At 43.0% G+C, this 23,239-nt stretch overlaps 1 protein-coding gene across 4 annotated transcripts in view; it reads left to right on the top strand.

Annotated features, from left to right (window-relative positions):
• The first annotated feature begins 644 nt into the window (after positions 1 to 644).
• The window catches only part of GRIA4 (glutamate ionotropic receptor AMPA type subunit 4), a 230,668-nt gene continuing 208,073 nt past the window's right edge, over positions 645 to 23,239 (top strand). For all 4 annotated transcript variants that reach the window (XR_015949708.1, XM_060273856.2, XM_060273855.2 and 1 more), the window contains exons 1-2: positions 645 to 1,306; positions 2,598 to 2,756. Coding sequence is in view for 3 of the 4 variants with exons in the window: in XM_060273856.2 (XP_060129839.2) it covers positions 1,219 to 1,306; positions 2,598 to 2,756 (247 nt within the window). In the remaining variant the exon portion in view is untranslated. The remainder of the gene's footprint in view (positions 1,307 to 2,597; positions 2,757 to 23,239) is intronic.

Genomic DNA, 23,239 nt, shown 5'->3' with positions numbered 1-23,239 from the left:
CCTGAAGGGATGGTTTGCATGTGTGCATGGGCCACAGCCCTACTCAAGCCACTTGTTCTTCAGCTGAGTCCATTCACAGTGATGCGCTTAGGGCAATTATAGACTTTGGATTTAATGATTTTATCCAGGGCTTGCTTTTTCCAGCTGGAGCTCACGGGAGCTCAACTTTGGCACCTCTCAAATGGGTGACATTGTCATTCTAAGAGTACAAAGGAAGCATTCATGGTGAGCTCTGGCACCTCTTTTTCAAACAAAAATAAAGATATGGCACTGGTTTTACCCCTCTCTGAGGGAGTTCTGCCTCAAAAGTGCTGACCGGACTGTACCACTATCCCTTCAAACAAACAAAGGGTTAGTAAAGGAAGCGCAAGGAGGGAGGAGACCCAAGGGGCCTGTCCACACGTGTGTACTGAGGGGGAAACCCATCCATCTGCCTTTTGCGCGTGTGGACTAGAGAACGCCTTCCCCGCACTGAGAGAGGGCGCGTGCACACGAGCGCGCCCTGAGGGGCTGTCACTCCCTCATGAATTTGCGGCAGGGCCATCTCTCTTCTGAACCCATCATCTGTGTGGCGCGCGTTAAGTAACCCATGGCGCCAAAGGCGCTGAGAAGCGCGCGCTCCGCCGCCGCCATCCCCGTTGTGTGTGCAAGTGTGTGTCTGTGTGTGTGTTTGTGTATCTGCTGAGGGGCGCCAAGGCGGGAAGGAAGGAAGGAGGGAGGGAGGGTAGCGGCGGTCGGAGCAGGAAGGCGGGAGGAATAGCGCATGTCTTTATTTCTGAGCGCAGCCACTAGACTCCTCTCTCCCCAGCACCACCAAACTCTCCACCATCTTTTGCATGTGAAACATTTGCAGCCGGACAGAAACCTCTGCCAGGGCTATGGAGACTGCGGGAAAAATCCGCCTCAGCAGGATGGCTTGCTGAGGGGAAGAAGGAAGGCGGGAGGGAAGAGAGAGAAAGGGAGAGATTTATCCAGAGACTAAAGGGACGAAAGAAGAAGGGGGGAGAAAAAGAGAAGGGAGGGGGAGGGGGAGAAAACCACCCACCCTCTTCTCTTTTCTTCCCTACCCCATTTTTAATTTTTTTCCCTCCCTCCCCCCTTTTCTCAATTTTGTGTCCTGCCCCCCCACCACCAGCGCGTCCTCAATGCCTCTCTGAACAACATCTAGGGAGAGAGCGTGAGGAGGAGACCCGGGGAGGCAAAAAGAGAAAGAAGAAGATGAGGATTATTTGCAGACAGCTTGTCTTGTTGTTTTCTGGCTTTTGGGGACTCGCAATGGGCGCTTTTCCTAGCAGCGTGCAAATAGGTAAGCGCTGCATTGGGCTGGGAGGAAGAGGAGGGTGGCGGCGGCGGCGGACGGGGAGGGGGAGGACGGGACGGGATGGAGGGGGCAGGAAGAGTGGGAAGGGTAGGGGGAGAAAGGAAGAGGGTGGGAGATCAAATGCGGGCCGCAGGAATTGGGGGGGCGAGGGGATGAAGAGCCCCTCCATATACCCTCTTTCCTGCCCTCGTGTTTGCGTGATGGGGAGCAGGGCGGCGTGGAAGGGTTGGGGGGGGGAGAGAGAGATGGTGATGCTTATGCCTCCGGGGTAGGGAGAGTCATGCATATGTGAATGCGTGCGTGTTGTGCATAGGCGTGTTGGCAAACTTGGGAAGATGCTCTCTGAGCCCCCCCCCCCATCCCCGCAAGGCTCACCCTTGAGCTGCCCTGCATCTCCTCTTCAGGATGCTCCGTGGTACCTCGTCTAGCACAGACTGCACGTTGCAGTAACCTATTTGCCACGGAGCGGGAGGAGGGAATAGCTGTTCTTGCTTCAGAGCCTTTCCGGGCACTACTTGGAAACTTAGGGCATTCCCCCCCCCTGCCAATGTTGATATTGCCAACCCCCTGGCCTCCCCCTCCCTAGCACCAGCTTGGGTCTGTGCCTCTTCTTTGCCTGGTCCAGGTTGCCTTCCCTTTATTGCTCCCCCCCCCCATCTTTGGATGGGACGCAGCTCTTGAATCCCTTCCAGTTGCAGCTCCATCACTGCATCATTTCTCATGCACTCCAAAAGGTGTTGCTAATAAGGCTGCCGGCCCATAGGCTGCAGAGGGACAAAGTTTGTGGTGCTCCACTTCCCTATAGATTATTCTCTCTGGTGTCCCAAGGTAAATGTACATCTGCACAGGCACATAGAAAGGGAACGTGCCCATATACCCCCAACATATGTCTCGATAGAAGATCCACTCTTCAATCTGCCTTGCCCCTGAATACCAGGGAGGGCCAATTTAGCAATGTGTTCAACGTTAACAGAGATGGATGCTAAATGGTTTCAAAGGTCGCTCTCATCACAAGAGATATGGCTATTTAAGGCATGAAAAAGGAGGACCAGTGCAGCTCAGGAGCCCCACTAATGGAAAAACAGGAGCTGGGATCCTAAAAGTCTCATAAACCTCATATCTCCGTGTGCATAAACATGTATTTATTACAAGGATGACCTAAAGATGCTGTTTAATAATAATGTAGAGCTGTTTTTACTATAGCTGCTGCCTGACATAGAAACAATTAACAGTGACACTTTTTATTGTTTGGTATCATTTATTTATTTATTGGTAGGTGGCCTCTTCATCCGAAACACAGATCAGGAATATACTGCTTTTCGATTAGCAATTTTTCTTCACAACACCAGCCCCAACGCATCTGAAGCACCTTTTAATTTGGTTCCTCATGTAGACAACATTGAAACAGCAAACAGCTTCGCTGTAACAAATGCCTGTAAGTAAAAAAAAAAAGTCATTTATGTAAAGTTGCCATCAAATGACAGTGAAATTAAGAAGAGGAAGCATAATTACATTCCTCTTCAGTTTCAAAGTCCCCGTTCTTTGAATGCACCGAAACCCTAGTTAGTTTCTATCCTTGGTGAAATCCCTTAGGCTTCCTTGTACTGACTAACTGGATATGGCATTTACTTTAGCATTATTACTGTAGTTTCTTGCTTTCTGGTTTCTATGGTGATGCATTTTGTAGTTGTAAGTGTGTGTGTGTGTGTGTGTGTGTGTGTGTGTGTGTGTGTGTCTTGATGAATTTAGCAGCCTCCACAATCTCTCCTCTCTGCCAACAGGATATGGCATGCCTTGTCTGTGTTTGGAAATAACCCCTAATATTTGTGATCACAACTGCTTTCTAATGGCTAGAGCAGAAAGGCGGCCGTGAAAGCAGTGGTGTGCAGGGTAATATATTGGAGTGGCTTGACACTGCAGTTGATCTGGTGATGTCACTTGAGGCTGCCCTGCTCCTATATTCTGGGTTGTAAATGTCGCTTATCATCTCGTAATGCATACATCCTGTGGATATGTCTCCGTGCATCCATACATTGGTGCCAAGTCAAGTTAGTATCTGATCTAGTTGATTGCACACACCACCCCAACTGGAACTGTGCCCCTGTGTATACGCGCTAGTGCATTCGCCACATATTTTTTTAAATGGTGGTGGGTTTTTTCAGATATGATAGATTGTTGTTGTTGTTGTTGTTTTAAAGGCTATATCTGAAGACCCCCATTTTCAGCCTGCTAAAACACTGAGCAGGACATATGTGAAACTGAGAGCAGGAAGGCATGCAAATCATGCCTCTTGTTTCCATCCATTCAGCTTCAGTGGATTTGGTAGCTCTGCAAAATCAGAGCTATCTGTGTCACAGTGAAAAACCTCTTTCTTTTAAATTCAGTTATGAATTTTGAAAAAATGTACGTGCATCATTTCAACTTCCAGTTCTCCCACATGCCTTCTCCCCCTCCCTTTATTGCATCGTTTGTTTGTTTGCTTTGTCCTTAAACAAGCAGTTCCAAACACTGTTTCTTTCAGAGGTAGAAATGTATTGCAGAGGATTTTCTTAGTGCATACCCTTAGAGTATGTACTTACAAAAAAAAAACCCTGAACTTTCTCGCATTAATATCTAAACATCAGGATACATCTCATAAGCTTGTTCCAAAAGACAACCTGCGGGGCAGCCGTCAAGCAAAATTGGAGCGATTCTTTTAAGTTTTACATGACCTTGGCACCTTGTTTAACAAGGAAAGCTTCGAAATCCACACAGTATGCTCTCCTCCTCCCAAGACGTCTTATGCAGAATGATTTATGCTACATAAGTGGGAAGTCTTATGCTATGTATTGATAGTACTGGAGGAAAGATTCCTGCCAAAGTACGCTTCATTGACAAGTGTTGCAGTCTCTTCCAGGTTTTTGCAGGCACCGGGCATGGGTTTCCCAACTCGAGTTGACACTGCATGTTTACAGCTTTGGGGTACTTATATTCAAAGAGTTTGAGAACCTGAGTTTGCATCCTGCCCTCTGACATTGTTTTAGAGATTATGCTATATGGTACTGTCAAGCATCTTTGCTTAGGATATCAAGTATTTTGTATAAGCACACGGCTAATCAAGAGATTTTGGGGGCAATTCTGATATATATGGAATCACACATGTATGGAAGAATGATTTTGGAAGCAGCAATTATAGTTCTCTGGATTCAACGATTAACTAGTTTTAATTTTCTGTGATGCAGGCAAAGCTCTTAAGTGATGCTATCTTTTCTCCTGGGTTCTCCCCACCACCACCACCACCACCTTTTAAAACAGTGTTGCAGTTCTAAACAATTTTAGTAATCGATTGGTGACACATTATCTCCCACACAGTGGAATCTTAAGGGAAATTGTGTGCATAATTTAAAGTACTCTGACAGACCATGCTCAAGCCATACTTTCAGCTGTGTCTTTGTCCTAAAGTTATATACTCTGGGCATGGTGCACTTGGAATCAAGTCTCATTTATTTTGATGGATAATTTCAGCATGTACTCTGCCCATTCACATGGATGAAACTTCATTGAGCTGGATGGACCCTTTAAGGGCAGTTGCTTTTCTTTCTTTTGTGTGTGTGTCTTGAAGTTGTTGGGTTTTGTAATTTTTGGAGAGGGGCAGTCGGAATTATTTCAGTGTTTGGAGAAAAACTGCTCTCTGCTAATGAAGCATGGGAGAACTGACTGACAAATGAATGAACATATCACATGTCCCTTAAGCTACACATGAGCAGAATCCAGGAGAGAGGGGGGAAAAATCAATTGTCTGATAGCTGTAGGACATTGGTTTCCATGCGATTGCATTTGCTGGGTTGACAGAAGCTTCCAAAACACAGATGTGTGAGATGTTCTAACCTAATTAAAGATCTTTATGGGGAGGGTGGTGGGGGAATGCAGTAACTAATACTGTGGCAAGCCTGACCAATCTGATTATTTTGGAGTGGCTTTTGTGGGGGAAACGACGGCAAAATTCAGAGCAATTCTGTTTAGAACACAAGTGTGTGTGTGTGTCCCAAAATGATACGGTACAAATGCCTCTCAGCTACTGGACAGAAATGAATATTCATGTGAGGTCAAGCATAAAGATCTAATACGTGATCAGTTCGCTTTTTTCCCCGTTTTTCATTTCGCTGCAGAGGTTACTTTTTGAAGCTGCAGTGCCAGGACCATTTTGTGGGTTAGGAACAACGGACAAGGAGCCTGAAGGATCTGTGTCTTAAAGATGAACTAGCATAATCAGGAATGATACAGTAGAAGCATGTGGAATGAACTGGATTCTCTCTCTCTCTCTCTCTCTTTGGTAGACTGCCATGATGAATTGGCTGCTTCTCTGGCACCTTGATATTTGAATACAAACACATACAGACTTAAATCTATTCTCTTATGTTTTGCTTTGTACAAAGCCGAATATATGTTCTATTTGTTCTGACTTTATACAGGCACCAAACCTTAAGAAACACAGGTTATTTTAGCATATAGATTCTGTTGTGGTTCAATAAAACTGACATGATTTATGCTAGTTTAGTTCTCATTTCCTCCTGTTTATGTGCTGAGCCTCCCCCCCCCCAATATATTGCTTTCGTAGTGCATATTTTGCAGGTGAGAGAAATGTGTGTTAAATGAAATTGGGCTACAGTTTACGGGTAAATATGGATTGTGCATAACTTTAATTGCTAGAGTCTTATAAAACTTAAATCCATATCATTAGAGCAGGGTTCCATAGTGATTGGCATAATATATGCAGAAATATATATATTTGCAATTGCACTTTTTAAGCTCCAACTGTCATTTGGTTTTTAAGGGCCTGTATAGGAGTATATTTGTTCCATTACAATGCATTAACACACTTCTGCATACATATTTTTTTATAAGTAATCATCTGAAGACTTCCTATTCTAGAAAATTAATTAATGGATACAAGTGTGACAAAAAAAAGCATGTTGACCTCCAGATGTAACCATTTCTTTTGCAATGGGCCCAGATATTCTGTTACAAAACTGCTGTTGAGAAGCAATCCTGCAGTTCCCCCGCAGAGGACAATGCAAAATTAGAAAGGATAAATCTAGAATTGTTGTGTCAACATTTTTTTCTCCTTAAAACACTTTCCTTGCAGCCTGACAGTCCTAGTCCTTCCCTGGTTCATATTGGTCCATGTACATAAATTAGGCAGATGCTGATTGTTTGTGAAATCAGTCACTGCCCTTCATAATCAATGAGTTAAATTTTCGGCTTCATTGTCCCAGAACAAATAAATAGTTTGTCACCCAGTGCATAACCCAGTTGAACCAAACCAGATGGAACCAGTTTATTGCTGTTGCCCCATTCAGATATAATGTTGGCAATCACCAAACCATGATTTGATGATCAGGAACATGTTGGGGACTTCCCTTCTCATACCTCCTCTTTAGTGCAGCCTGGCGCCCCACTTGGAAACAATGGGAATGACTTACTTAGGTCAATTGATTTAAATGGATCTACTTTGAGTACATGCGGGTGGCGCTGTGGGTTAAATCACAGAGCCTAGGGCTTGCCGATCAGAAGGTCGGCGGTTCAATTCCCCACAATAGGGTGAGCTCCCATTGCTCGGTCCCAGCTCCTGCCAACCTAGCAGTTCGAAAACACGTCAAAGTGCAAATAGATAAATAGGTACCACTCCGGCGGGAAGGTAAACGACGTTTCCGTGCACTGCTCTGTTTCGCCAGAAGTGGCTTTGTCATGCTGGCCACATGACCTGGAAGCTGTACGCCGGCTCCCTCGGCCAGTAACGCGAGATGAGCGCCGCAACCCCAGAGTCGGTCATGACTGAACCTAATGGTCAGGGGTCCCTTTACCTTTACCTTTACTTAGTCAGCAATAGTCCTAAAAACAGAGAGTGGATCAAAAGCTACCCATCATTAGATAGCACCTGGGCAGCAGAATGTGGATGCATGGATCACCTGGCCATATTTTTCTTCACTATAGTTAATTACTATAGTATAAATAAAAATACAATACACTTATTTCTAATTTTTCATTCATACATATAAATCAACAAATACAAATTCGATGCAGATCTATATCTTCTTTTTTGGTGATGTGTTTCCACTTTTTGGATTAGGTCCTGCTTCTCTTGCTTGGGCATCCCTCCCTTTTCAGTTTGGGAGATACCAGTAATTATGATTGGCATTTAATCTGCACTGAGGATATCACCAGTGATAGCTCACCTCTCCACAGTTTGCAAAACTGCTTCTGCCCATAGTTTCAAACTTTGTTTTGGTGCTATCACTAGTGTTGGTGCGAATGTAATACTAACCGTGGTAATCTCCAAAACTGAAAGATTTGGCATTCTCTATAGCCAAATCAAGATTCTCTGACTGAGTAAGACTGTATCTGAGCTGTTGCTTTCTGAGCCTACACCTGCTGCACCAGCAATTACATGTGTTGTAGGAAATTGACACAGTACAGTATTGTATCATATAGTGTGATGTTTTGCTGGCTTTGCGGGGATAGTATCTTGGTGTTGTTGGCTGATATGCTGGTACAAGTGTTAGAGATCACTCTGTGCACCAGAGTGTTTAAGTAAAAGTGACTTTCCAACCTGGTGCCTTCCAGATGTTTTTGACTATTTCCCCCATCATTCCTGACCATTGGCTATGCTGGCTGGGGCTGATGGTCCTAAACATTTGGAGGGCTGGAGAAGGCTTAGATAGATAACATGAATGTGATAAAGGTAATGTATGAATGTGACTGAAGAAACTTTTAGAAACATTAACACAGAAGTACACTTCTTAGGAAGAAAGGACACTAAACAAAGTGTGGGAGGTGTGTATTCATGGCATTATAGTGTGTGAACCAACACCATTATTATTATTATTATTAGTAGTAGTAGTAGTAGTAGTAGTAGGGACCCAGGTAGCGCTGTGGTTAAACCACCGAGCCTAGGGCTTGCTGATCAGAAGGTCGGCAGTTCGAATCCCTGTGACGGGGTGAGCTCCTGTTGCTTGGTCCCAGCTCCTGCCAACCTAGCAGTTCGAAAGCACGTCAAAATGAAAGTAGATAAATAGGAACCGCTACAGCGGGAAGGTAAACGGCGTTTCCATGTGCTGCTCTGGTTTGCCAGAAGCGGCTTTGTCATGCTGGCCACATGACCTGGAAGCTGTACGGCCAATAATGCGAGATGAGCGCGCAACCCCAGAGTTGGTCACGACTGGACCTAATGGTCAGGGGTCCCTTTACCTTTAGTAGTAGTAGTATACTGTCCTATACCTGCAGGTCTCAGAGCGCTTACCAATTTGTTTCAGCTTAACTATCTTCTGGAGGAATGGGTCATCTCGATGAAGCTACACTGATTTAAAACAGGCAATGAACAAGCAAGCTTGCAAACTTTTTAAAGACTGTGTCAGGTGTTTGTTTGTTTTAATCTAATTTATATTAATCTACCGGATGTAAAATATGAGAGTTTGCAGTACTCAAGTCTTCTTCTTTTTTTTCTTTTTTTTAAAAATAATTTTTATTCATTTTGCAGATGTACATAATACAAACATACAAAAAAGAGAACAAGAAAAATACTAATAAAAACAAACAAACAAACACCAAGATCAAAATACCATACATCCTATTTCATTGACATTGTAAAAGGGGGGACTTCCTCGAATTCCCCCGCCTGCGGTTCATTTCAAATTCATCTTTAGCAATTTCCAATTCATTATTTAAAACTCCTTCCTATTTTGAATATCTCATTTCACCAAATTAATTAACATCATTCACATACCCGCAGTTTCTATTCACTTCTAAATCTAATCTCAATATACAATTTTAGCATATTTTTTAAAATACACTTTGAAATCTTTCCAATCTTCTTCTGTCGCTTCTTCTCCCCGGTCACGTAGCCTCCCGGTCATTTCAGCCAGTTCCATATACTCCATCACTTTCATCTGCCACTCCTCCACTGTTGGTAATTCTTGAGTCTTCCAGTTCTTCGCTAACAATACTCTTGCCACCGTCGTAGCATACAAAAAGAAGGTTACATCTTTCTTGGGAATCCCTTTTCCAACTATGCCCAGTAGAAAGGATTGTGGTTTCTTAATAAATGTGTTTTTCAGCACTCTCTTAATTTCATTATAAATCATCTCCCAGAAATCCCTTACTAGTGGGCAAGTCCACCACATATGATAAAAAGATCCTTCATCTTTCTTACATTTCCAACATTTATTATCCTGATTATGATAAATCTTAACTAATTTAACTGGTGTAAGATAACATCTGTACATCATCTCCATTATATTTTCTCTCAAAAGATTACACACAGTAAATTTCATATAATGCTTCCATAACCTTTCCCAATCTTCCATTAAAATATTATGACTCACATCCTTAGCCCAAAGTATCATAACGTTTTTTGTTTGCTCATCTTTTGTATGCCACTCAAGTAATAACTTATACATTCTGGAAAGTGTTTTTATTTTTGGTTCTAGCAATTCTGTTTCCAACTTTGACTTCTCTGTTTGGAAACCAATTTTCCTATCCAATTTAAATACTTCATTGATCTGATAGTATTGGAGCCAATCATCAAGCTTAATCTTCAACTGTTCATATAGTTTTAGCTTAAATTGATCACCCTCTTCTACCAGAATGTCCCTATATTTCAACCAACTGGTTTCCATATTCAATCTCTTATGAGCTTTAGCCTCTAATGGTGAAATCCATTTAGGTGTTTTTCTTTCTTTATATCTATTTCTTTATATCTATTCCACACATTAAACAAATATTTTCTAATTATATGATTCTTAAAGCCTTTGTGAACCTTGCCCTTGTCATACCACAAATATGCATGCCAACCAAATGCATTATCATAACCTTCCAAGTCTAGTACAGTACTCAAGTCTTCTTATTCTGGAGCTACCCCAGTTAAAATAATTGAAAATTCTGAGGCGGCATAGGATCCTCAGATGCTTACAGGTCGTACTATGTCCTTCTCAATTATTGAAAATTCAGCATCGTTTCCATGCTGGAAATGCTTGCCCCTTTTATAGAGGGGTGTGTTGGTGTGTGTGTGTGTGTGTTGGTGTGCATGTGCACATTGAAATGGATGAGTGTGTGGAGGACTTCTCAAAAACCAGAACTCATTGCTGTAGAGGTTGTATGTCGGGACATGTGAAGCTTAAATCATTTTCTGTGTTTCTCATCTCTGTAGTTCAAATAGTAAAACTGCATTAGTTAGAAAAATATATTAAATTTGAACAGATGGAGACAAGGTTTACAATTCATTCATCTGTTTGTAATGCTGTCTCATTTTTCATCATCTTCCAACAGAGAACTTCAGAAAACCGCTTGGTGCCTCTTTTCAGTATACAGTGTCCTTTGTTGTGGAGATTTCCCTTAATTTATTTTTATTATGCCTTACATCCCTATAAAGGTAAAGGTACCCCTGACCGTTAGGTCCAGTCGCCTACGACTCAGGTTGTGGCACTCATCTCACTCTATAGGCCGAAGGAGCAATGCTTTCGAACTGCTAGGTTGTCAGGAGCAGGGACCGAGCAATGGGAGCTCACCCCGTCACGCTGACCTTCTGATCGGCAAGCCCTAGGTTCTGTGGTTTAGACCACAGCGCCACCCTATACATTTTACCTAAAGCAAGGGATGGGTATCTGTAGCCTTCTAGATGTTGCTGAATTACAAGTTCCATGTTCCCTAACCATTGGACCATTCTAGGTGGGGGTGATGGGAGTTGAAGTCCTATCAACATCTGGAGGGAGACAGGTTCCCTCACCCCTGACCTATAGGATCCAGAAATGGTTTACTATTGGAGACTGAACTGTTGAATAGGATTCCTTCCACCCCATCATTTCCCTTGATGTTCTTAGCTTTATGGGTGATAGCCAACACCTGCATGCAAATAGTGTTTGAGTTTGCATTGTTCCGCTAGCAGTTTCTGTTTCTTGTTCTTTCTTGGGGCAGCAAATTTGCATGGAGCTATATAATAAATTATGGTGAAGTTAAATTACAAGATGAGGTTGAACTCTAGAGAGGTGAGATCAGCGTTTCTCAACCGCTGTTCCGCTGCACACTAGTGTGCCGCGAGACGCTGGCTGGTGTGCCGCGACGTGCGGCGACGAGAAGGGCGATTTGCATTGTCACGTGCCTGGCGGCCGCCAATAACCAACACTGACCCGCCAGAAAGGAAGCCGGCCGGGTCACGACGCGGGGCGAGCGCAGCTCTCAACAGCCACCACCACGGGAGGGTGGTTTTAGACAAACTTAAAGAAGCTGGCTGGATGAGCTCAACCTGAAACTTGCTGAGCAAAGGATTGTGCTGGCAGAGAAATCAGCGGCTTGTGAAGCCTTATTACAGGAGATTGCAACCAACACAGCAATTGGCAAGTGTTTCTTACAGTCATAATTATATAGTCAATATAGGGCGGCACAGAGTTAAATTTTTTAACTTTTTTAATGGTGGTGTGCCTCGTGATTTTTTTCATGGAACAAGTGTGCCTTGGCCTAAAAAAGGTTGAGAAACACTGGGTGAGATTATTGTTGCTGACATCCTCTTGGGTGTAAATAACCTTTTAAAAAAACAGCACTTACTCTTTCTACAGCCAAATAAAGGAGCAGTAGCAAATGTTTAGCAAATGTAGGGAAATGGGTGATCAGAACATCATAGATTAAGATATATATTTTAATGCTTCTTTCTTTATTCAAACTTGCTTGTTTCCTTAATTGCTTCCCACTTGTGTTGCAATGCCTAGTCATTGGTAAGAAAATGTTTTGTTTGCACCCTGCTGATTAGAGGAGATAGCCAAATTAATGGGCTGTGTTATGCTACATCCCTGGTTTGATGTAAACTAATTCTGTTTTGGTTTAGGGAAGGAAAGCAGTAACTGGATTCTGGTTTAAAGTATATGTAGTCAGATTTTAACATGCCTACAACATTCTCTGGGTGAGACTTCCGGTACTTGTGCGAAAGGACATTATATTGGCTTTATGTACTACGCCAGTTAAATCTTGTCTGTTGCCATCATTTTACAGCCTCTGTGGGCATATCTATACTGCAGACTTAAAATGGCTCAACAGGTATTCCTCCTTCTAAATAAATCCTGGGAACAGTAATTCTGTGATGGGCAGTTAGTGATCTGTGGCATGGATTTCCCAACTCCTCCATCAAATTATACTTCGCAGGACTTTAACAGGGGAAAATTCTCACATTTAGACTTGTATAAAAATAAAATAGTGCCGTGTAAATATCATAGGTACATTCATAGTGCACTGGAGTTTATTGAACAGCTGCTAAAGTGCAGAGATAGCCACTATGTGACAATTGCTTTGCCCATCAACAGATGGAGCTGTTCATTTCTTACTCTCTGGTACGTAAGGCATGTTGAAAGTAAAGCAGCCCTGGTGGGAGAGCTTCTAACTTGTCCATGTTTATTCTGTGGTTGAAGCTGGCTTACAATAGAATGTCAATCCTGGACTGACTGGCATTGGCCGCCAATTAGTTTTCTGGGTCCAATTCAAAGGGCTGATTTTGAACTATAAAGCCTTAAATGGCTCATGACTGCAATACCTCCAGGAGCACTTCAGATGAACCAACCCAGACCGCAAAATCATCACCTGAGGACCTTCTTTGTGGGCCTTCTCCACGAGAGGCTCGGAGTGTGGCGACACGAGAAGGGGTCTTTTCCGTGGTGGTTCCCCATTTGTGGAATGCTCTCCCCAGGGAGGCTCAACCAGGTGCCTTTGGTACATATCTTTAGCCACCAGACAAAAACATTCCTCTTCTTCCAGGCCGTTGGCTAATTAAACAATCTATATGGCCTTTTCAACTCGGGTGTGGTATTGTTTTTGTTGGTTACTATGTATTTTGTGTTTTTGTATTGTAAACTGCCTTGTGATCCTTGAACAAAGGGCAGTATAGAAAATAAATAAATGAATGAATAAAGTAAGTTAGCAAAAAGGGGGGGGGGAAGTATTACGAAGTATTTTGCAGTTAAAATATTCAGACACCTCCTGCACAGGCCTCAGTTTTAATGTTTCCAGCCATCTTTTCCTTCTGACTCAGCACAGCCCTTTCATTTCAGAGGTCCTTTTGTCAGAGTAACTCTTAGCATATTGTGGCTACTTGTCTCACTGAGAGAAGTGTTCATGGGGGCTCTACAATAATATTTCACCCTGGGTGCATCGTGCTTAGAGTTCTTTTGGCTACTTTGTGCCATCTCAGGAACATTAGTCCCCTGTGGCATATTTTTGCCTACCTAGGCAGAAGCGTGGAAAGCTAAATAATAACAGCCACCACCACCAAAAATAACAATCTGGCACAGCACCAGCAACGGCTGTTTAAGTGGAAACTTTGGATGAATTAAACAACCTACTGACTCTGGAATAGTTTCATTTATTTTAATATGGCTTTATCTGGGTCAATATGCTGTGGAATGCAACATTTCCCTTTAATAGTTGGCAGGGTTGCCAACTGCTGGGTTTTGGTCACAAAAAGAGATGCTTTTGAAGCACTGGGTTATGGAAGGGGGGAGTTTGAAATACTGTATATTCCTGGTTCCGGTTTCCGCCTGCAGGAATGGCGGACCTGTTTTCCATCTCTCTGACCTTCGTAAGGAATTTGGCGGTTGCTAGGGGAGTAAATGGCAACCCCCTACCCTCTCCGGGGGTTACGGAGAGGGGCCGCTGGCCCGCGATGCCCCCAGACCCACTCCGACTGTTTTTGGAGTGGGGGGAGCTTGGGCTGAGCACTTACGACGGCCAGGACTCCCGGACGCTAATCTACATGGCGGGGATTTCCATGGTTAAAGAAGATAATTAGGCTTAAATCTATGGACATACTTCAGAAGGAGGGGAAGAAGCGCTGTTTACTGCTGAGAATTTTATGCTGCTGAGCGAGAGGAGTCAAAGAATGTACGGCATCTGGAAGAAGGATTGATGGGGACGGAGCGATAAGGGAAGCAAGTTTTTATTTTTTCTTCATATTGTTGCCTCGTATCTTCCCGGACGCGATGTCCTGGCTTGTTTGGAGTGAAAGAGAAGCAAAAGACTGTGTGAGTTGAACTTTATAGCTGTTGTTACTGAGCATATTCCTTAAAGATGTGAAGTTGCCGATGAGAAAAGCCCCCCCCTAGTCAGACGGAAGGAGTTCTGGACGCGTTCGGAGGATTTATGAGCTGTGACGCACTTTAAATTGGAGCAGCGACCTGAAGCTAAGTTCAGCTATAGGGCAAGGAGATCCATTAATTTACCAAGAGTTCATGGTTGGATGTTTGGGTCTCCTGCCTGAAAAAGCTGTAAATTCTATAAAGATAAATAAATCGTAAATCTTCATGGCTATGAGAGAAAATGAAAGTGATTTGAGCCTTTTAAGATGGCGCTGCTACTCCGTCGCAACAGGGAGCTCCACTAAGAAGATTTATGGGGAGGCTGGACTGATTAACTCACACAGGAGAAAGAACATCTGTGAAACTTCGTTTGACATTTATCTCAGCAGCTGGAACAATCGGATGAAAGTGGAAAACATCTAGGTGACTGTAAGGGGAAGATTTGGAATATTATGAGCTTGGAGGACGATTTGAACTTTAGAAATAAGACGGCAGTGGACAGTTGCGAGGAATTCCCAATTTCTTGAAGCATGGGAACCCAAAAATAAATTATTTAGATGATTTGGCATAACATTCGGTTTGATTGATATATATATGTGTATAATTTGAAATATTGAATGTGATATAATTGGTTTTAATTGGAAAATTAATAAAAATATTTTTTTTAAAAAAAAAATGAAATACTGTATATTCCTGCATATAAGACTACTTTTTAACCCAGGAAAATCTTCTCAAAAGTCGGGGGTTGTCTTATACGCCGGGTTGTATTTCTTATATGGAGAGTATATCCCAAACTCCATATTTTAACTGGAAAACTTGGGGGTCGTCTTATACGCCGGAATATATGGTATGTTGTTTTTTCTAAAAGTTCTTAGGTTCCCCCAACTCACTAGGGAGTCAGGATTTGCAGTGGTTCATGGCATGGGGGGAGTGACAGCAGACTTCAAGTTTTGGCACACATTAGCCAGCCAAAGGAGTGTGTTATGCTACATTCCTGGTTTGATATAAGCAAAATTCTGTTTCAGTGCTAGGAAGGTTTGATTCTGGTTAGCTAATAGTACGTAGTTTGAATAAACCCCATTCATATATCACAAGGGGAAAACACTTCAATCTCTTTGCAATTGGGGCAGGGGTGGAATTGTGGAGCCCGAGGTTCATGCATGCTTATTTCAGTAACACAAGACCATTGTTTAGAGTAATGCCTAAACTGGGCCAAAGTGAAATACTTTGATATTTGATAAAGGCAAGCCAATGTTTTATGGTCTGGATCCTTTTTGTGAACCAGCCCCTTTATCCTCTCTGTGTGATTCCCTTCATGCACAATATTGCCATGAAGCAATCTCAGTGTAACTGCATTGTAAATGCAAATGCCAAAGGCTCCCCTTTCCTGTACTTGTCTCCTGCAGACTGTGGAGATGCTTGCCAAGGGTTTGGGTGATGATTTGGAAGCAGCAGGTGTCAGGAGACCAGTGCAAGGTACCAAAGAGTTAGAGGAAATGTCTGCAGTGCTTAATAGATCTCAGGGAGCAGAGACATTCTGAAAGAAGCCTGAGCTAAACTGAGCCCTTAAAGTACCAGAATACAACTGATTTGGTATTCTCCAAGTCCTACCTCTCAACTGTGAGCTGGAAGTTTCTTAAAGGTATAGGGCTTCAACTTAAATTGTTGCACTATGATGCCTCCCAGTAGCTGCTTTAAACTTTCCACTGATGGAGAGAATCAGGTGCTATGGATTGCTGGTGTGCTGTACTGTGAGATCTGGCTTGCTGGCTTCCAAAACAGAGGTGGATGCTGAGTCTTCTTTCTCAGGGTGATGTCTCCCTTGGATTTAAAAATTATAAAGCTGGCTCTTAATTTTAATTAAAACTTTTTGGACCTCTGATTCTATCTTTCTAAAAGTAATCACTGCGGGGATGTTAATGTGCTAGAAACATGGCTGGGGATTACTGATGTGATAGAAAGTAGAGTTTTAGCCACAACAGTAGCAGAAATTGCCATTGTCAATATTTTGCTATACCATGCAGAAAGCTTCCACTCATTTTTCAGAGCACTGAAGAAATATATTAAGAAATTACTGTTTGTTTCCTTTCACTTAACAACTCAGATTGAGATTAATAGTGTCAGTTGCTTGCTTCTACATCTCTCCTCAGTTCATTTTCATTCGTATCTACCGGGCACTGTACTCTTTGACCTCTAAAGTGTAAAAGAGAGCTGGTAGTATCCATAAGATTCTGTGTTCCTCTTCTGACGTCTGACAGATGGAGGGAAATTGTGCACTTCTATTTTCTGCTGAAACACCTGAATGCTGATCAGTTGCTGTCTAGAAAGGATTTTACTGGCAGCCGCTAAGGCTCCGCCATCTATTTGCTTTGCAGGCCTTTTGCTTGCCAGGATAAAGAAAAGTAAGACCAAAGTGGTGAAAATAATCACAGTACAGTGGTACCTTGGTTTACGAACTTAATCGAACTTAATATATGTTTTATATATGTTGGAAGCTGCCTAGAGTGCTGGGGTACACCAGTAAGATGTGTGGGATATAAATAGTAAAATTATCATTATGGAATGGGATGTCCCTATTTTCATTGGAGAAATGTTGGAGGGTTTGAGCTTGGCCCCGTGACTGTGGGCAATCGGGGCCATGGGTGCCATGCAGCGTTAATGGTCCTGGTGCTGAAATTTGTGGGTGCCTAGCCCCTTAACAGGGAAGTCCGTTCTTAAACCAAAGCATTCTTAAACCAAGGCGTGCTTTCCCATAGCAGCGGGGGATTCAATTTACAAATGGAACACACTCAACAGGAAGGGAAACATGTTCTGCTTCCAAGGCAAAGTTCACAAACCAAAACTCCTACTTCCGGGTTTGCAGCGTTCTTAATCCAAGTTGTTCATAAATTAAGCTGTTCTTAAACTAAGGTACCACTGTGTATGCAAAGCTGCCTTATACTGAATCAGACCATCTAGACTACTGCAGTGTGCTCCGACAAGCAACAACCCTTCCAGGTTTTAGCCAGAGTTCTTGTTTTCCAGTTCTTGCTGCCTGAAATCAGTTTGACTGGATTTACCAGGAAATTAGCCAGGAGTGTTATGTATGCAAAACATTTGCTCTGTCACTAAGCTATGGAACACTTCAGTAGCAAGCTAGTAATAGGGCTGTATACATAAACATAAATGCCATCATATAGCACAAGCATATGCAAACCCATTCAAATTATTCCTGGATTGGAATGATTTGTTCAGGACAATTTTCACAGATATCAATTTTTTTGCAATTGCTCTATTCAGAGCACCAACCAGCTTTTAAAAATCATTTTAAAAATCATTGATCATTGGACCCCCTTCAATGTTGGGGTCTACATCATGCTGGGCTGTTAGTTGCTGATCAGGTTGTGTATGTGTGTGTATGTGTGCACTTAACAATATGTTTTGAATCTTGTTGCTTGTTTGGAATACTCATATGCACCAGTGAATAGGCAATTTCGGTTTGGGTCCATGAAAATAGCAAATATTTTTGTATCCCTAACTTGAGAGTTACTTTAAGCACACTTAGGAGCTTGCATAAATCCACGGGTGTTTTGATTTGTTTCTTAAGACAAGAAACCACTGCATGCCATATCACAAACTGTTATTGCAAATTATCATAAAGTTCAAAAGCAGTTTGCTGTGCAAAGTGGATGACAGCTTTTCAAGCAACACAATTGCAAAACTCCACTGGGAATGAGGAAACAAGCTTTTGCAAACTACAATCCAGAAAAACTGCACAACAAAATAGCTATGTGAAGGAAGGAATAGAATAAATTATACAATTATATGAGAGCCTAAGACATATTCGTGCCACGTAGTAAAAAAATAATGCATACATGTATGCAAATGTATGTAATGTCTGCAAAAGAAGAGCATTAAGTATCTTGGATTCTATGTATCTTAAATATGATATTTTCACCTATTTAACCTGCAAGATACACATAGAATATCATCAGAATATGGAGTTATCTATGGCACCTTTTTCTGTGCTGGAGGCATTGCCTGCTCATGGCAAACGAATCACTCACTTGTTGCAGGCTGAAGCTTGATGGGGTTACACCCCCACTGAAGGAGTGGGTAGGTAGCTTGGGGGGTACTCCTGGATCCACTGTGGTCACTTGAGGCTCAAGTGGCTTCGGTGACACAGAGTGCGTTCCATCAGCTTCAGCTGGTGGTCCCGCTACACCCTATCTGGACAGGGATAGCCTAACTTCTGTTGTCTTTGTTTTGGTAACCTCTAGGTTAATTACGGCAATATACGTGGGGCTGCCTCTGAAGATGGTTCAGAAACTTCAGCTGGTGCAGAATTGGGTGGTGAGGGTGCTCACTGGGGCAAGATGTTTGAGCATATAACACCAATCCTGGCCCAACTGCACTGGCTGTCCAATTCAAAGTGCTGATTTTGTCCTATAAAATCTTAAATGGTTCAGAACCACAATACTGTACCTAAAGGAGTGCTTCTCCCCACATGAATGGACCCTGAGATCACCCTCTGAGGCCCTTCTTTGTCTGCCTCCTCCATGAGAGGTCTGGAGGGCGGCAACACAAGAACAGGACTTTTCTGCAGTGGCTCCCCATTTGTGGTAGGCTCTCCTCAGGGAGGCTCTATAAACCAGGCCTTTGGCTGATCAGACAATCTATGGCCTTTTAAATGTATCTGTGTTGGCAGAGTTGGGTGGGCTATTGGTTTGTTTCTTGTTTTGTTATGCATTTTGTGTTCTCGTTTTGTATTTTTATGTTGTGAACCGCCTTGTGATCTTCGGATGTAGGGTGGTATACAAAGTTAAGGAATGGATGAATGAAATGAATTAATTTTTGCATGCTACCACAAACCTCCTTAATAGGCTGGTCTGCCTTGTTTGCTGTGGGTGATGGTAGGCCATAATTTTGTGTTTCCGATATGCTCCGAAATGGGAATGGAAAAATCACTTTGGGTCATATATTTGTTCGTCGTGGTGTTGAGGGGGAGAAGAATGAATGGATTCTGATGCTACTGGATGTTACTTTTGTTTGTGCACATGAGCAGTGGCTAGGGCAGCAATCAGGGAGAAAGGGAATACAGTTGTACCTTGGAAGCTGAACGGAATCTGTTCTGAAAGTCCATTTGACTTCCAAAATGTTTGGAAACCAAAGCATGGCTTCTGATTGGCTGCAGGAAGCCCCCTTGGACATTCGGCTTCTGAAAATCGTTCAAAAACCGGCAGGGCCGTCTCAAGCCGGTCAGGCGCCCGGGCGCCGTGGCTTCGCCGCACAGCGCCCTCCTGCCGGCCCAGCGCCCTGGCGCCCCGCACCACCGAGACTACCTCTAGACCCGGGCCTGAAAAACGGAACACTCACTTCCAGGTTTTGATCATTTGGGAGCCGATTTGTTTGGGAGCCAAGGCATTCGAGATCCAAGGTACGACTGTATCGTCAACGGCAATTTACTTGTGAAGCCTCTCTCCTGTGTTATTCTTCAAAACTTAAGGAAATACCTTCTCTCCAGCTGCAAACACACAAAGTTAGCAAAAATATGTTGGTTCTCTATTTGCAAATTTGGGTTTAGTACTGACATTGTTCAATTTGCAGCATTTCCTGACTCCTAGAGGAAAAAACCCTAAATGGAACAATAAAATTGAGCCACAGCCTGCTACTGTGGATGACTAGTGATTAAAGTAACTGTCCACCATTTTTATTTTTATTTTTCATTTTTAAAAAAACATTTTATCTGATTTTTAAATATGGGAGGCCATTAGCATGGGAGGTATTCTCAGTATATCTATGGTATGTTTCCTTACAAAGGAAATCTATGTTACAGCAGTGCATTCTTCTTTCAATGGCACATATAGTTCCCATTAGCTCTAATGCAAGTTAAGTGTTTTTGCACCATGAGTTATAGCCCAAAGGATTAGCTATTAAAATGTTGGTTTATTAGGCAGTGCAATAAAGAGGTTGCACTGCTTTCCCTCTGAGTCTTTTGCTACGAAAGTATTGTCGGAGGACTGTTAGGATTTATTGATGTGGTTTGTATCTAGTTCAATGTTCTCCACCGGGACCCTTTTCCTGCAAAAAAAAAAAAAAATGTTTTGCACAATTAATTAAAATTAAGAAAGTTAAACTTGCATCTACCTTTGATTACAGAACAAATGCTTTCTCAGAAGATTGTTTCTGTTAATTGCAAACTCACCACCAGTTAACTACCTTTTAAAATATACAGTGGAACAAACAAACAAATCCCATAATTAACTGATTCGATAGTTTCCTTTGAGATAACTTCGTAAAGGTATTTCAAGTCATGTGTGTTTATTCATGAGCGAGCTGCTGTGCTGGGACATTGGGCTTATTCACAATAAGTCTCAAATGGTATGTAGCAGGGACGTCTTAAGCCCACCCAGCGCCCTGGCGCTAGGTCCCTCCAGCGCCCCCCTCCAGCGCCTCTCCAAGGGCCCGGGAGTGCCAAGCGGACCGCGGCAGCAGCGGGAGGCCACCTCCGAGGACTCCGCGCTGCGCCTCCTTCTCGTTTCCCCAGCGCTGGGTTCCGCTCAGTAAAGCTTCGCCACCAGCGCGCGCACCGCGGGACCAGCAAGAGCTGCTTGGGCGCTGTGCGCGCGCTGGTAGCGAAGCTCGACTGAGCGGAACCCAGCACTGGGGAAATGAGAAGGAGACGCAGCGCGGAGTCCTCGGAGAAGGAGCGCAGTCCTGGCCAGATCGCCGGAACCCTGCACTCACTTGGCGCCCTTCCAACGCCCGACGCCGTGGTTCTCTGCGCCAGTAGCCTCTATGGCTAGGACGGGCCTAGTATGTAGCCCTCTAGCACACAGATTGCCATCTGGAGCAACCTGGCTTCAGCTGAAGATGGCCAAGTTTTGATATTTAATCAGCCAGTCAGAGGAATGCTCTTATTCCACATTTAGTGACCCTTTGCTGGCAATGTAGGTGAAGTTCAGTGAAGCACAAATTTTGGAACTGGTCCATTGCTGCTCATTATAAGGTGGTGGTGACAGCAGCAGCACCACCAGCACACAACCACTGGAACTGGAGCTGTCCCGATGGCTGTGTTCCAACAACACAGTGGAGGATTTGCACATTGTTGCTCCGGTCTTTCTGTTTAATGCATATTAGTGGTCCAAAACAGTGAGAATGAAGACAGCAGTCCATCACATGACTGTCCCAGGGAGGGGGTCCCTACACTTGGATCCCTCTTGTAAACATCTTGCACGCAGGAGGGTCCTGCCTCACAGTCTGAAATACTGGGCCATCTGTGCAAAGCGTAAATACTACCACTGAGCACCATTGTGCTAGAGTCTGGGTAAACAGCAATGCATGTTTGGAAAGGAAGTGCCAAACTCATTGTGAACAAGTGCGGCGTCAATGGCTGAGTGTATCGGGCTGCATTCTTTTCTGTGGCTAGCTTTTATTGTGTGGTGGAAACATAAAGAGATCTCTGCCAAGCAGATGACTGTGGCTTCTGCCTGTCCAGCCCTATTCACTGTTTTTATATTAGAATAAGCATCCACAAAAAGGCAATTTAGTCATAGCTGCCAAGTTTTCCCTTTTCTCGCGAGGAAGCCTATTCAGCATAAGGGAATTTCCCTTAAAAAAAGGGAGAACTTGGCAGCTATGAATTTAGTGGAGAAACAAATTATATTTTGAGTGATGATACTATTCATAAGGAGGTGGAATTAAGAATGACCTGCCATTAAAATGCATATTTTGTGGGATCTCTGTAAAGAGATTTTCTGTGTATATTCATGCAGAAGGAAGCCAAAGAAGATTCCTACATTGCGGGGGGTGGGACTAGATGACCCTCAGGGTCACTTCAAACTCTACAACTCTACGATTCTATGAAATGAAATGCCATTGTAAAGGATTAATAGCTGAACAAGTGAATATTTGTTGTCAAATATTGGGTAAGTTGCATACCTTGATGAGTTTTTTTGTTTTATATTATTATTATTGAGAACAGCCTATATACATATTTTGCTTAAGTAAGTCCACCGGTTTGAAGGAAAAGTGCCTTAAATGAAGAGATTAAAAGCATGGCTGACCTTCTTCCTGCAGGTGCATTGGATAGAAATTCTTTTGATTTCTGGAGGAGAAAATAGTTGAACTGGCAGTGGATTATCATTTGAAAGTCAATTGTCACCTTTTAGGGGGAAATACTGTTGCCAACAAGCCTGTCTGGATGCGTAGCCAAAAGGCAGCTGTGTCTCTGCATGAGCTTTTTTACACTCCCTCCCCTCAGCTAATTCAAAGGCTCAAATACTAAATCTAGCACTTGGGGACAGAATGTGGATTTATGATAATCCCTAAAGGACTGTAAATTTCACTTACTCATAGAGGCAGGGTTTTTTTTATAAAAAAATTTAATGGCTTCAGGAATAACTCTGTAATAACTTTATTTACTTTTACTTTTTCCTGGCAACACAATATGCGATAGGAAAAAAAATTATATCATAGAACCATAGAATCATAGAGTTGGAAGAAACCACAAGGGCCACCCAGTCCAACCCCCTGCCAAGCAGGAAACATATATTAGACAAAATATAGGTTAGAGCTTGTTGCTTGCTTTCACTGCTTTCTACATACATATTTATGCCTGAGAGAGAGGAAAAATCATTTTAGCATTGGATGGAAATAGATGGCTAAGATAAATTTATTTTGGCATGTTTCAATCAAGTGCCTTGATTCACTTATAGTGGCCAAAGCATGGATTGGACATTGCGAGTGGGTAACACTTTACTGCAGTGAGCTAAAGGGCTCCCTCTTCCCCTTTCCTTCTGTTCTTACACACCCTGATTCCCCTTACATCATACTGTACCTCATAGTTTGT

Source organism: Zootoca vivipara, chromosome 4 (assembly GCF_965207765.1).
Source record: "Zootoca vivipara chromosome 4, rZooViv2.hap1.1, whole genome shotgun sequence".
In the NCBI taxonomy this organism is placed as follows: Eukaryota; Metazoa; Chordata; class Lepidosauria; order Squamata; family Lacertidae; genus Zootoca; species Zootoca vivipara.
Note: the sequence above shows the minus strand (reverse complement) of the source record. Positions and strands in the feature narration are given on the sequence as shown.